A 14,663-nucleotide genomic window follows, 5' to 3' on the forward strand; every position below is an offset into this window, starting at 1 on the left:
TTTTTTCCTGGTTTAAATTAAGCCATTGCTTTTAAGAAAGTTGTTATATTAAAACTGCACAAGAAACTGCTTTGAGATTTAATACAAGTTAGTAGGTCAGCCAAGAAAACTATTAACTTAAAAATATCATTAGAAGTGTAATTCAAACAGCATGCAAGATTTCCTTTGCTGTGCGTAAGAGCTGCTAGCAGCCATGCAATCTGTACATTCAGAAGCAATAAGTAGAAATGCCAGAAATATGGTACCAGGAATTTTAAAGATAGGGTGCGTAAGTATAACTAGTTATAAATAAATACTACTGCTTTCTCTGCCACACGTTTTAGTTAAACCTTTCAGGATGGATAGAACCTTCCAAAACTATTTTTACACTTGCTAATTTTGAGTCACCAAGTTAACTCAAGTTTTTCAGAGTTCAAAAACAATTTTTTTTGTTATTTAAACAATTATAAAGGAAAGGAAGGGGGGAAACTAAGTTCAATATTTTAGGCTAGGCTTCCATTGTCTTGAAAACATTCTTCCATATACAGTGGAACATACACACTGCATGTCTGTGTTATAAATTTAATGCAAAAGTTGAGTGACTCCAAAAATATGTTTGAGGTACACTCACCAGAGGCTGTGAGGTGTCTTCTTTGGAAGCACATAGTTTCTTTCTCCTCCAGCTCCCTCTCTGTTACTGGTGAAAGAAGATGACAAGGTAAAGGTAGCTATCATTCCTGCAATCTCTGGCACTTAAATCCATTTTACAGTAACATTTTGTATCAAAACTTTCACAAATTACTGGCTTACAACATATGATTATATCCCATTAGCACTTCTCAGGAACTATTTACAATCCCTCTCTAATGAAGACTGGGCTTTTATGAACATTTACTGGAATCACCAGATCCTAAAACAGAGATTAATTCTGTGAGGCCTTGAGTGTCCTCATCTCCTCCCTAGGAGCTGAATGTTTGCAGGACAATCTCAAAGGCCTCTCTCTTGAAGACTCAGGAGAAGCCAAGGGCAGTTTTTTATTCAGTATAAATTGTGTGCTCATATCTAGTGCAGAATAAAAATAATTCCTTTCCAGTCTTTGACTTTGTTTCCATAAAACATCAGGTTTTACATTGGTAAAACACTGGTGAGTTTTCCAGATTTTCTACTGACCATGCACTTGATTAGTACGTCATCTGTTTCTTTTCTTTTAGATCATTGTTAGTGGAAATACTGATTTTTTAAAGAAAATGCCCATGGTATGACTTCAGGGACATACATTTTATTTTGATACACTATATACAATTGTATAGTATACTGTGCTAACATTTTCTTGTCAATGATACTTTATAAAGTTAATTTGGATCTTTCAGGATTAGAAGTATTACAAAATATAAAATAATTTATCTGTCTTGAACTCTGAAACCCTACTGTAAATCTATTGGGAAATCACCTTTCAAAACTGAAATGCTCAAAAATACAGTCCATGAAATTAATCTCTGTTTAAACGTGTGAAGTTATACACTTATCATTATAGCTTGTCATTACTTTAAGAAAGAGTAAATGAAACATCCAAGTAGAGATGTTTTAAAGTTTTGTTTAAAGTTTTCAAAACGGACTTCTACATCTGTAAACTCAATACCAGAAGAACCATTAAATAAAACATTTTAACCATTATAATATAGTATTAATGAGTACCATAAAGGATTTCACAACACAGAACATCTGTGGGCTTCATAGTTAAAATTCTACTGAAGTGCTTACTCAAAAACTGTCTTAAGGAATTGGAGCCATATAAAGTATATACAAACAAATAAATAAAAACAACAAATGACTGAAGGGAGGAGTCAGAATTTTGAGGTTATCATTTGGAGCAAATTATACATCAGCCATTCCCCTGAGAATACTTCGATTAATTTCCAAATGGTAAAAACTGGGACTCATTCAGGCATCAAAATTGAAAGAGATCACCTGCAAAGCCCAGCCAAACCAGCAGAAATGAGAATTTGGGAGTTCTTGAAATGAAAATTGATCCAAGACAGGAAATTGACTTGGGCAGATGTGTAGAAAATGATGGCAACCAGAAACTGTTTTATACTGCGCTGTATAATGCAATCTCTTCCTTTCCCTCCCCAAGCCATCTGCAGAGGCGTAGATTTCAGGGAGGGAAATTCCCTTACAGCACTGTGCATCTGTAAAGTAACAAGGCAAAGAAGGGTTGGGTCATATATGGAAAAGTTCAGAGCAAGACAAAGGCAGATACATATGGTACAGATGTGTTTTGATCCCAAATTTAGGATCAAATTCTGCCACATTTATTCCATAAGGAGTCCCATTGCAAGAGGAATGCTTGTAGGAGTAGGGTATCAGACTCAGGCTTTTACTCAGTTTATTTCTAGTGACAAGAGAGTCCACTTCTGCAATCATCAAATGAAAAGGGAGCCATGCAAAAGCCATCATTAACACGCACATAGGGCCTTGTCCTAACATGGCTATGCAAGTCAGTAAGACTTTCTCCCTCCTTCTGCAGCTTGCACCAAGGCTAGCCAGATCACAGCTCTGAGGCCTAGAGAGCACAACCACCATATGCAGAACCTCCTCTCTAGGCCCTGGTCTACACTAAGTTATTTCAAATAACTCCCCTGCCCAAGGTCAAATTTATAAGCAGAGCATCCACACTACCAAGCCCGTTATTTTGAAATCTGTACTCCTGTTTTTAATCAGGAGTAGCGCTAATTCCGAAACAGTTATTTCAAAATAATGGTAGTGTGGACACTCTACTGCCATTAATTCGAACTAATTACTCCCCAGAGTAATATGAACTAATTACTCCCCCAGTGTTTCCTGGGTCTGTCAATCTGAGGTAGCATGTCCTCATGAACAGAGCCTGCCTCAGACTAATTCTGAGGTTTCCCCATAGTGCGGAGGCACTAGTTTGAATTTGTTAAATTGGGAGTTAACTCAAATTTAGTAATTTCAAAATAATTCCCTAGTGTAGACATGGCCTAGGAGTGAGACCATGAGGAGTAAGACACGGCATATCTTCGCCCCTGCCATGTGCTAGCAATGTGGAGGGGCACATGCTGCATCCAGTTAAGTGGTGCCACAAATTACAGAACCTTGACTCAGTAGGAGATGCTAGGGAGTGATGGGGGCAATAGATACTTAGCAGAAACCAACTTTGCTGCAACAATATGATCAAACCGGGAAAGCCTGCAGAAGCTCAGAACATCAGTAATTCTAGAGAAAATGACACTCAGCTTTAAAAGTCATCTGGACATGGATTAAAGTCTTTATGGCCTGCAGCCAATGATAGAGCTAAATGTAATATGAATGTTAAGAAAACTATGTGATACATAAAACTCATCAGGCTGCAAGCCTGTTTACGAGCATGTTTTATAAGGAGGAAAGAAGGCAGATTTGCAGTAAATTTGAAGTTTTTTGAAGTAGGACAAAACAACCAATAGCCACTGCCAGTTCCAGCAGACAAAATGATGCTGATGTAGTTAAAACAAAACCAGATTTAATTAAAAATAACTCTGTACATATGGGGGACAAGGGTTTGTTCTCTCTGAAATCCCCCATTGTAGCTTGTGTATTACTCGTTCAGCATCTGAATCCGAGAGGAGTCATTACTTAGAGCTAGCCATCAGCTGAATTCCAAAATGATGGATAAGATTGTGCTTAAACTTACATGGGGCTGTATTAGTCATTTATTATTATGTTCAAGTGTCCCAGGGGCTTTAACCAGAGCAAACAAAGCTGGAGCCCATGACCATGTTCATAGCCGGATGGTGCTTCTGCCATGCAAAGCAAGAGAAGCCGTGGCCCCCTTTCCTGGAGGTTTACAAGCTTAATGACAGCCTCTTTCATCTCAGCCAGGTCATGGGGTCACCATTCACTTCCGCAGCTTTACAGGCCAGGAATCGTTGGGACTTGTGCGATGGCTACATGAGAGAGTTTACAGTGGTGTGGACGTACCAGTGCAGCTTAGTGGCTACATTAGAGAATTTACAGCCATGCTATGCTGGCAGGAAAGAGCTCTTCTGTCAGCGTTAACAGCCTCCATGAGCAGCTGCAGCACTGCCAGTGGTAGAAGCTCTCTCTCCAGTGTAGCACCCATAGTGGCGCTTATGTCAGTGCAACTTATGTCACTCAGTGCAGTGGTTTATTCACCCCGAGCGACATAAATTAATCCAACAGAAGCTGTAGCATAGACATAGCCTGAGTAGTCTCAGGGTTCCTCTCGTGTACAGATCGCAGCTCGCTTTCAGTTAAAATAATCTTAGGGGCTGCCTGGACTTGACAGGAACATTTTTGGATGGAGGGGATGTGACTTTCAAGTTTAGATGGTCCCTTTAAAGGATAGATGGTATAAATGCGAAGTAAGACTCTCTGTGTGGCACAGAAATGAGGGCAGATTAGCACTGCATTTTTGATTGGTTATTCAATAATCAAATCATACCAACACATACTCACCCTTTTTCCAATACACCAGTTCTTGTTGACATTTTTACTGCTTATTTCAAAATCTCTTTGATAAAAAAATCTAAAAGTATTTATGATCCCTGCTTCTCCAGCCTACCAGATACCAAATCACAGTGCCACTCAGCTACATGTGTCTTTCAAACAATGATTCTCCTCTCATTCTTCCCGCTGAATACACTTGTGGCACCTGCTGCAGTTTGTACCAAGAGGGGTGGTAGGGCCTGCAGCTGTGATATAGCAACATAGAATGGTGTCCTGGAGAGAGACAGCCAATGGGAAAACAGCTTGAGCCAGGAAACAGGATCAGCACCCCCCCAAGGAGGCACTTGGAAAGCAGTCAGAGAGGAAGGAGGTACAGTAATAGGAGGTAGAGCTGCTGTGGGAAGTTGGGCAGTGTGTGAGGGACCTGGGCATGTTGGCTGTGTCTAGACTACACCAATCTGTTAATCGAGAGATGTAGATTAGGCACGTCGAAATTGCTAATGAAGCAGGGATTTAAATATCCTGCGCTTATTAGCATAAACATAGCTGCTGCTTTTTTTCGAAATGGAGCTTTAAAAAAAAAACGGCAGTCTAGACGCGGATCTGTCAAAAATAAACCCTTTTTCGACAGATCCTCATTTTTTGAGGAATCCAGGATTTGTCGAAAAAAGGGTTTATTTTCGACAGATGCGCATCTAGACTGCCAGGGGTTTTTTTTTTTTTCCCCGAAAAAGCTCCGTTTCAGAAAAAAGTGGCAGCCATGTTTATGCTGATGAAGTGCGGGATATTAAAATCCCTGCTTCATTAGCAATTTCAACGTGCCTAATCTACATCTCTCTGTCGACAGAGAGGTGTAGTCTAGACACAGCCAGAGTGCGTGACCAGTGAGGCTGACAGAAGGAGTACGCTTTGGGTGTCTGGGGAGCAGGTGCAGCCCACTGGGGTGTATCTGTGGGGAAAAGGTGTGGTCAGTGCCGCACAGAAGCAAAGGAGCATCCTAATTGGAGACTGGTGAAGATGGGCCAACTGGACTGAAAGTGGACTTTGTAGCCAGGGAGAAGAGGTGCTGATTCCATCGTGGGGTAAAATGATGCAGTGGAGTGTTAGAAACTTTTTATTGTCATGGCAAATTAGTTTATTTTCCTAAGCAAGTATTTGATGTTGCTTTTATTTATATTAATATTCTAAAATGATTGTTCCTGCCGAATGTCTGGCTTTTTCCTTCATGAAGTTGAAGGTTCTCTCTACTGTGTTGGTTTGCATCTTCTTCTCCTTCAGGCAGCATAGCCTAAGCAAAGCCTAGCTGCATCTCTGAACCCAGAGTTTCCTAAACCACAACTCCATTTTTGATACTTAGACCTCCCTGGGTGTCTTCCTTGTCCAGATCTTTCGTGTTATCCTTGACCCTGACTTGTTCTGCTCGTCCCTCTTCTCCTGCATCTGTAATCAGCCTCTTCCTTCTCTCCAGAAATGCCAGTGTTCTTTGCTACATTGCCTCTGCTAAAATCCTCCTAGGTAGCTCCAGTTTGACATAGGCATAATTAAAAAGAGATGAGCTATCTTGTTTTTCCTCCCTGTTGAAAAGTATGTGATTTCATCAAAGGCAGCACCTGAGTAATGATGTTGCTTACAGGGCTGAGTTCTACTCTCCTCTCTAGCCCTGAAAGTATGAAACTCAAAGTCATGAAGCTTCAGAGAAAAGCCTGGAAAACCAGAACAAAGGAAGACATATTTCTATTCCCCTTTCTAAAATTGTAATTAGTTGATCTCTGCATAGCACCAAAGATTGAGGCTCAGAGCCTGCCCTGAGCTGGTGTAAATGGACAAAGCTCATTGGCTGTGTGGCAGAGGATATGTCTTTTTCACACCAGCTGGAGATCCGGGTCTGGATTCCTCTGTTTTGCCAGAAAACAAACAGGGCAGACAGTGGTGCTGCCAGCAGCCCACTACAATGTCAATGTGCTTCAGCCCAGACTTGGACCAAATAAAATGGTTTTAGTCTCCTTGCCTACTTAGCCCATTGCCTCCCAGTTGAGATGGTTCCCCAAGGCTGTGCTAATCAGTATCTGCTGCAATAAGGTTTAGTTCTGAGATGGGATATACCGTTACCCACTGAGGACTTGTACAAGACCAGAGAAAATACTACTCTTTGTTTAAGATGCCACTGATGTCAAAGATGTTTCTAGTAGGTTATTAGGCATGTAAGAAGTTTGGCTTTAGATGCTTCTTATTCCAGTTCAGATACTTTTCACTCTATATACATGTTAGATGTTATTTATTTATTGCCTTTTGGTCATCTTATATAGTAATATTACAAAAATAGTGACCAGATTCCAAACGCTACATCTTTGCGATTAACAATGAAGCCCAGGAGCAGTTTCCATTAAAAAAAAAAAAAGCTACAACACTAAGTTTTCTGTGATCACAGTAATGGTTTAATTCTTCAGTATCACAAGCCAACAGACACTGATGGATAAAACATGGTCTCTCTGCTTAAGAACCAGATAGCAATTTCCTACCATCTGTAAAAGTAAAAGCACATACTTGGCCATTAACTGTTCAAGGGTCTAACCGTGCAAAAATACATGATTGGCCCTTGTGTGCTTACCAGCCAGAGCAACGGGAACGACTCTACCTGGCAGGGAGTGTCTTCAGGATCAGGCTTCCCCTTTCAACTCCCCTCACCCAGACAGGCCCTGCAGCACCTCCTTTGTGAGAGATCCGTACTTGCTGCACTTTGAAACCCCACACTAGCCAACTGCTACCTCCCTGCCTCAGCCTCTGCTTTTCTTTGCTGAGTCCCCAGGGGCTGGGGGAGGAGCTCCAAACTGAGGCTGCTCAGACTTAAGCTGGGAGGACTAAAAAGACTGTCTTTGAGTACTGGATAGCCCTTGGCACTCGAGACTTTCAATGGAAGGAGACACTGTGCTCAGGACACTGAAAGGGCTAGAATACTTTGATTTAAAGCAGTAAATCCATCATAAAAGGAAGCAGCTGTGTGAACTTAGTGGATGCCAAAGTCTCTCTCTGGCCCAATGACTGTCCAGTACATTTCCTCTGCTCCATTAATTATGCCACATGGAACAGCTTCAGATGGAGATACCACATTACCCCATAGCTCAATGGTTAGAGCAATGTCCTGAGAAGTGGGAGACCCCCCCCTTGCCAATTAAAGCCCTTCATCCCTTCTGGCAGAGAGAAGGGACTTAACTCTGGGACCTGCATATCCGGGGCAAATGCTCCAATCTTTGTGTCATAAGCTAGGCAGCAGCAGCACCTGGTCCTTTGGCAGTTAGATTTTGAATGGGGCCTGCTCTGGGTGTGTGCCGAGGCTGCCTACAGGATAAGGCCTGCATGTGACAGGTGGTCAAACGCTTCTCTCCCTCAGGTTGCCAGCATTGTATTTCAACAGTAAGGGGCTGGCTGTTTAGCACTCCATCCCCACTCCGCCTCCTGATATTATATTAATACTAATACTAAGCAGTACTCACCAACAGTCGCTAAGGGTATTATCTTGCAGCTTTTTGCAGCACTCAGCAACTCCAGACCTTGTTGTACTGCAATGAAAAAATACAGTGCATCGAGGATAATGGAACAATTTCTATGGGGATGCTGAAGGCCACTGAACCAAACTGTAAAGCCTGAATATGATGGAAGCCACTTCAAGGTGGGAGGCGGGGAGGAGGGTGCAGCAGCACCTATAAAGGACTTCTCCTGTAATAAGGGCTTGCTGGCAACCCTATGCCCACCAGTTCACAAATTGTTCTGGGGTTAAGTGGGACACAGGCGTCCCAACCTTTAGCATGGGCCAGCAGTGTGCATGCCCCAGGCTCTGAAATGTGGGGGTCTCAGGAACTCTGACAATGGAAAGGGAGGCACCAGGTGAGTTTTGGTACTGACTGAATTAGCTGGGAGCCAAGTGGGAGTTTTGAGGTTTGCCGTGGTGCTGGGCACAAGGCCTTAGGCACATAACCCTGAAATTTATGCACCTAAACTTGTGTGTGCAGACTGAGTAGTTTTGGGCCTGCTGGCCAATTTGGGGGCTTCAGAAGAGAGAGCGAGAGCATGCCAGAAGTGGAGGGGTGACTAGAAGCAGGATGGGGGGACAGGGGCAAGGCGCAAAGGAGGCTGGGAAAGGAGGCCAAATAGCGAATCTAGGCACAGACCCCAGTCCTCAAATGGCACACAGTTCAGCATCTCTACCCATTAGGTATTGGTCACTGAAACCTCTATCTGTTGGAACCAGGCAGTTCCTGAGTGCTTCTCCAGTTCCAGCTGCAGCTGCTCTTTCTGCCCTTCTGGTACTTTTGGTGTCCACTCAGTACTGACCAGAATCTGCCAGGTCCCTTTATGAGCAGACCTTCTAGTCAAAAACCAGACACCTGGCATCCCTAACTACCTCCCTTATCTGTGCTTAAGGGACACTCACAGGCTGTTAGGGGACCAGGAGCCAACTGCAGGCCCTGGAGAGCCAAACTGGAGCCTGCCCGAACAACTAGGAGAGCCTGCCCAGGGCTCAGACATGGGACCTGAGCCTGAGAGGGCCCACGGGGTGGAGACAGCTGGGAGTAGGAAGCTTAGAGCAGCTGCAGAAGATGCAGCTTCTAATTTGTTTTCTGTCACAGAGTACCTGAGACTCCATTTTGTCTACCTTTATCTGAGCGGGCTCCCTGCAAGGGGAAGGCCTAGGCTTGCAGCAACCAAGGACTGACTCAGACAGAATGGGAGAGCTGCAAGGGACACTAGCCCTTCTCATTGAGCTCGCACCCAGCCAGTCATGGTGATCAGAGAGCAGTGCAGGAGTGGCACTACATTTGGAGGCACTGCTCGGACAGCATCCAGCACCCATTGGCCTGAAGTGGGTCTCTAAGAGGAGCAAAATCAACGGGTCCCACCCTTGGAAACAGGGGTGCCTTGGGGAGGCTTTATGTACATCTCTGGGCAGATGGTTACATTGCAGTTTGAGAAAGTTACTGCCAGGAGTTGGCTATTCCTACATATTACTCTTTTTTAAAAACAAAATTTTCTTTTATCCTTGAACTCAGTGAGAGATTCATTTCTGACTTAGGAGGCTAGGATTGAAGTCAGTCTCATGATTTAATGTATGATGCGGGCTAACCAGGTGCCAGCACATGCTAAGGTCCCCATGGCTCAACTGAGCACTGACAAATACATAGCTGGAACCAGTCTGGCTCACCTGTGTGTTAGTGTAGTTAAAATAAGTATTAGGATTATGAGACAGTATTTAGCTTTTATTGAATGCTTGAGAGTTGCTGCAGGCATCCATCTCACTTATAACATCTGCAGCTCATGTTTTTTGAGCATCTGTAACTGAGCAATTGAGCCTTTGTGACTGGGTCACTCTCAGTCCCTCATGAGAATGGGGATCTAACTGAAGTAAGGACATTAAGCTCTTTACTTAGTTTGAAAGGTTTTCTGGGCAGGGTCTGTCTTTCTGTTATGTGTTTGCACCAAGCACAGTGTGCCCTGATCATTGATTGGGAGCCCTTGTCACTAGTGCAATATGAATAATACCACTAAATTTCCCTGTCATCGCTGTTTTTTCAATTCACCACTTATTTACTTCAGTGTCAGCCCCCTAACTTTCATGTTGTGGATATTGATCCTTTAATATTTTTTAAGTTACACAAGATGTTACAAGGCATGAAAACACACGCTAAAACACATAAATCAAATTAAGGAGAGCTTTTGGATTGAACCAAGAGCTCAATACTCCTCATTGCCACACTGCAGTGATGCATCATTCTGGGGGTGACAAGCTTTATAATAATCATGTTGCTGCCAGGGCTGTGCTTCTGAGAATAATTGCTAGAGTCTGTTTATTTAAGAAGATTAAGATGTCAGTGGTGCCCAGGATGTGAGATGGATGCACTTGTGTGGTATGATATAAATTTAGCTAAAATATTTATACAGTGAGTTTTCATGAAGGTATTTTCCTAAAAAACGATACCCAAAAATAAAAGCAACAGCACAGAGAAGTGTCCTTCTTTTATATCTAAATCTTTATTAGAACAAACCCAAGAGCTGTAAAACAATAAGTAACAATAAATTTCATTAAATATTAAACATTTTAGTTATCAAAGATATTTAACAATACATTCCCAATATTTCTGCACAGCAGAAGCAAACAGGTTTTAGAGCTCAGACTGTCATGTGCTCACGTTAGTTTGGTTTTGGCATGAAAATGATACTTGATAATGTCTCAGCCACATTAAGAAGAAAATGTGGTAAGTGAAAATGACAGTTACTTCTAATTTCTCAACCTTTAAAATTGCCTTTTTGTGATTATACATGTTCTTATTTAAGATACATGCTTATGGACCCTTCTGGAACATACAGTAATAGACAATCCATTTTTATATTAATTGCACCAGTAACCTTGAATAATCTGTATCAAAAACTACAAAATTACAGGCCATTTATAAACACTTCCAGAATAGTAAATAAACAGTCTTAAAATGAAGCATCTATTTTACATTTGGGAACATAAAAATACATATATATAGCAATGGCGTAACAGACATCTACTAACTTCCCTTTTTATTCTATTTTAAATACCAAGGGCCCAATTCTATCCTCGGTTCCCCAGACACAATGAGTTATCTCTGAACCTGAAGACATAATAGGCCCCAGTTAAAGAGTTCAGTGTCACCTAAATTAGAATTAGAAAAGAGAACTAAAGCTAATAACATTCTTGCATGATTTTCTTCTGTAACACAACCATTATCTTTTGCTTTCTTTTTGGGAGCATAAAGTACACTTTCATGATCTGACAACAGTAACAGGGAAATTACTGCACTATTTAGCAAAAATGTCACATGTATTTAAAATGCAATTGATTTTATAACATTTAATTTCAACTAAGCTGAAAAACTCTGGTTTTTTTCCTATCTAGCAATTCTATTTTGTAGTCTTACATGATGTGTGTAAACTTTAAGATATAAACTGGGTAATAATAATAGCCAGTAAGGCACTTTTGTCATAGAGGACACAGTTGTACAGGCTGGGTGACTGGCAACAACAATACTGAGATAATATGTTAAGTGTAATTGTTTTTATGGTCATTTATTTTTAGAAGATTATTTAAAGACCCTCTTTTTAGGATAAGCATAACATGGTGATTTTTTAAAATCTTTTTACTGTCCTATGCCAGAATATGCAACAGAAAAAAAACCATTTCATACTTTTAAAATGCTTATATTGAAAAGAATATTCAGCATCTTTAAAACAGCCACGCCTCTAGAATTAAAAGCTAAATACCGCTTGAAAAAAGGAACAAATCTCCGTATAAAAATGTTCCCATCTTGGGTTTTTTGTTTTTTTAAACTGTTTCCTTACCAATTCTGATGGCTTTACATAGACACTTTGGTATAAAACATGCAAATAAAAGCCAACAATTAATACTGTATTGAAAAGACAATGCATCAAACCAGGACTAAATAAACATCACTGGGCATTTTCTAATGTCTCTTGGTTTCAACATTCTGCTTGTTCAAAATCTTCAAAAGAGATTTACTCATATAATAGGGTTTTTCTGGAGAGCCATCATGTCTTTCTAAATCTTCCACTAGGAGCAAGAATGGCACAAAATAAATGATCAAAGCAGTACAATAAGAAAAGTAACAGCACCACCTGCTGAACTCTTCATGCATAACAGTTCTCTTAGCTTTCTAGGTTTATTTCAGTACAGGTACTTGACGTTTTGGCATTTATTACACAGTAAACAATTTGAATAATAACCAGCTTTTTGTCACCATGTGGGCCCGCCTCTACCCTTTGAAATCAACTGAATTTTCCCATGGATGTCACTTGGTGTAGGATCAAAATCTATATAATATACAATCTTATTATACTGTACTTAGCCCAGTATTCCACTTCCCTACAGTGAGGAAGTACATAGTAATTAAGTTTTATCTTTGCATTATAGCAAATCAAGAGCCAGATTCACTGACTTCACTGGGATTGTGTAGCTTGTGCATTGATATAATTTGGCCCTATGGATTAGTTAGGTATCATTTTAATTGTCAGACAAACATTCTTAGAAATAAAAATGATTTTTTCAAATTATTTTTATTAATTTCTGCCTAACATTCAAAAATATTCAGTTTACCAATTTTAAATAATTTAAAGTATTTTAGCTGATTTACTGACTGCTGAATTTAAGCGATATGCTTTGCACTTTCACAGTTCTCTTAATAGCTTCATTTAAAATGGCTTTTATATTTTCTTCTAAGAAACGTTCATTTATAGTCTAAATAATTTGCACAAAATAATAATGGATGGAGGAACTTTATATATATATATCTATATATATCTATGGTATATAAACAATCAATTCAGTTTAAAACTTTTATAAATTCTTCTAGCAAATGCATAGGTTTATTAAAAAACTTCTAATAATGACTGTATTACTACTATTTCTAGTATGTCGCATTCCTATTAAACTCTATGGTTACATTCATATGGCAAAAAGCACATTCTATTCAGAAATATGCTTTTTCAGTAGAGCACCCAGTAAAACTCTTCAATCCACTGCAGAACTATAGATTACTCTGTCTTTCTAGTTGCAGACGAATGAACCAATTACACTACCATCCTATATAATACATTAGGGTCTGATCCAGAATAGCAGATCAGCTGACTTTTAGGTAATGGAATGATTGCACTCAGCCCAAAAAGTCATTGTAGCCTAAATGCTTAAAAGAGACTTGCATATTTGCTTCTCAATTTTTGGGTATGCAATTTACATAGAGCCTGGTTTTCTGTGGGTGGGTGTTCAGCACTTTCTGAAAGCCAAGCTCCTTTAAAGTGTCTCAAGATGGGCACTCAAAAATCAAGGCCCTCAAAAGTGCTAGCTACTTTTCAAACATAGAACTTTATTTTAAATATTTTAAGTCTCAAATTCAACTCCTCACTCCTACTCCATAGTGAATTTCAGAGATTACTGAATGAAGGAGGGAAAATATATGCAAATTACTTATGTCTAGTATTCCACACCACAAGATCTCAAGATCTTTCTATTCCCTAGGAATTACAGCAAACATATGGGTGAAATCACTACCTGTTAACTGAGCTGTGGATTCAACCTAGGGGCCTGTATTAATAAACAAAGTAACTTAGGTATGATGGGAGCTTCTTATTCCCTTTCCATTCACCCAATGGGAGGATGGAAGAAGGCCCTCCTTGAATTTCTTTTATATTGCACCAAGCCTTGCTTCTTGGTTGACCTTGGGAATAGAGCTGTCCTCCAGGGAGCCAAGTAGGGTTCTTAAACTCTTTCCCATATGACTGACCTTTAGTCAACTGGAAAAGAATTTGCCTTCTGGTCTGACACTGAGGCTATGTCTAGACTGCAGGCTTCTTTCGGAAGAAGCTTTTCCAGAAGATCTTCCAAAAAAAACTTCTTCTGAAAAAGAACATCTACACAGCAAAAGCGCATCAAAAAAGCGATCTGCTTGTTCAAAAGATAGCATCCACACTGAATGGACTCTCTCTCGCATTTAAGCTGTGATTACTATGGAAGGAGTTGCCACCAGGGCACCTATGCTTTTTGTTCTTTCCTCTTCTTGTGAAAGAACTCCCTCTTCCCCATCCACACACAGTTCGTAAAAAGGCTTCTTCCTCGTAGAAAGAGGTTTACCAATGTCAGAAAAAACCCTCTGTTCCTTTGATTTTTTTCCGAAAGAATGCGATTGCAGTGTGGACGTAAGCAAGGTTTTCTTGGAAAAATGGCTGTTTTTCTGAAAAAACTCCGCAGTGTAGACATGCCCTAAGGTTCTCATTCCAGAGTCGGTTCCAGGAGCTCGATTTTGTAATACAGGTTGAACCTCTCTGGTCCAGGATACTCTAGCCTGGCAATATCCCTGCCCCTGGACCAGATAGCCCTGGCGGTTGAGAGCAGGAGCTGGCAGTGGAGGGGCTGGGAGCAGAGGCAGAGCAGGGCTGGGAGTAGAACTAGTCTAGTGGCCAGGGCCAGCAGTGGAGCTGCTGGGGAACCAGGGGCCAGGAATGAAGCCAGTTCCATGATCAGGGGCAGCATGGCTCGTCCTGTGGCCAGAGGCTCGGAGCCCAGTCAGGGCTGACAGCAGAGTCAGAGCTCGGTCAGAGGGGCTGGGTGAGGAGAGAGCCAGCAGCTTTGTGCCCTGCTGGGGGCCAGAAGCTTGACCAGGGCCAGCAGCAGAAGCTGGTGGCCAGGG

At 41.1% G+C, this 14,663-nt stretch overlaps 1 protein-coding gene across 1 annotated transcript in view; it reads right to left on the reverse strand.

The window, feature by feature from the left end:
• Window positions 1–10,446: 10,446 nt before the first annotated feature.
• Window positions 10,447–14,663, reverse strand: part of SLC44A5 (solute carrier family 44 member 5) — a 234,804-nt gene continuing 230,587 nt past the window's right edge. Inside the window, exon 22 of the mRNA XM_006130408.5 lies at window positions 10,447–12,034. Coding sequence (XP_006130470.1) covers window positions 11,928–12,034 — 107 coding nt within the window. The 3' untranslated portion in view covers window positions 10,447–11,927. The remainder of the gene's footprint in view (window positions 12,035–14,663) is intronic.

Source organism: Pelodiscus sinensis, chromosome 9, assembly GCF_052426305.1.
Source record: "Pelodiscus sinensis isolate ZL-2025 chromosome 9, ASM5242630v1, whole genome shotgun sequence".
Classification (NCBI taxonomy): domain Eukaryota; kingdom Metazoa; phylum Chordata; order Testudines; family Trionychidae; genus Pelodiscus; species Pelodiscus sinensis.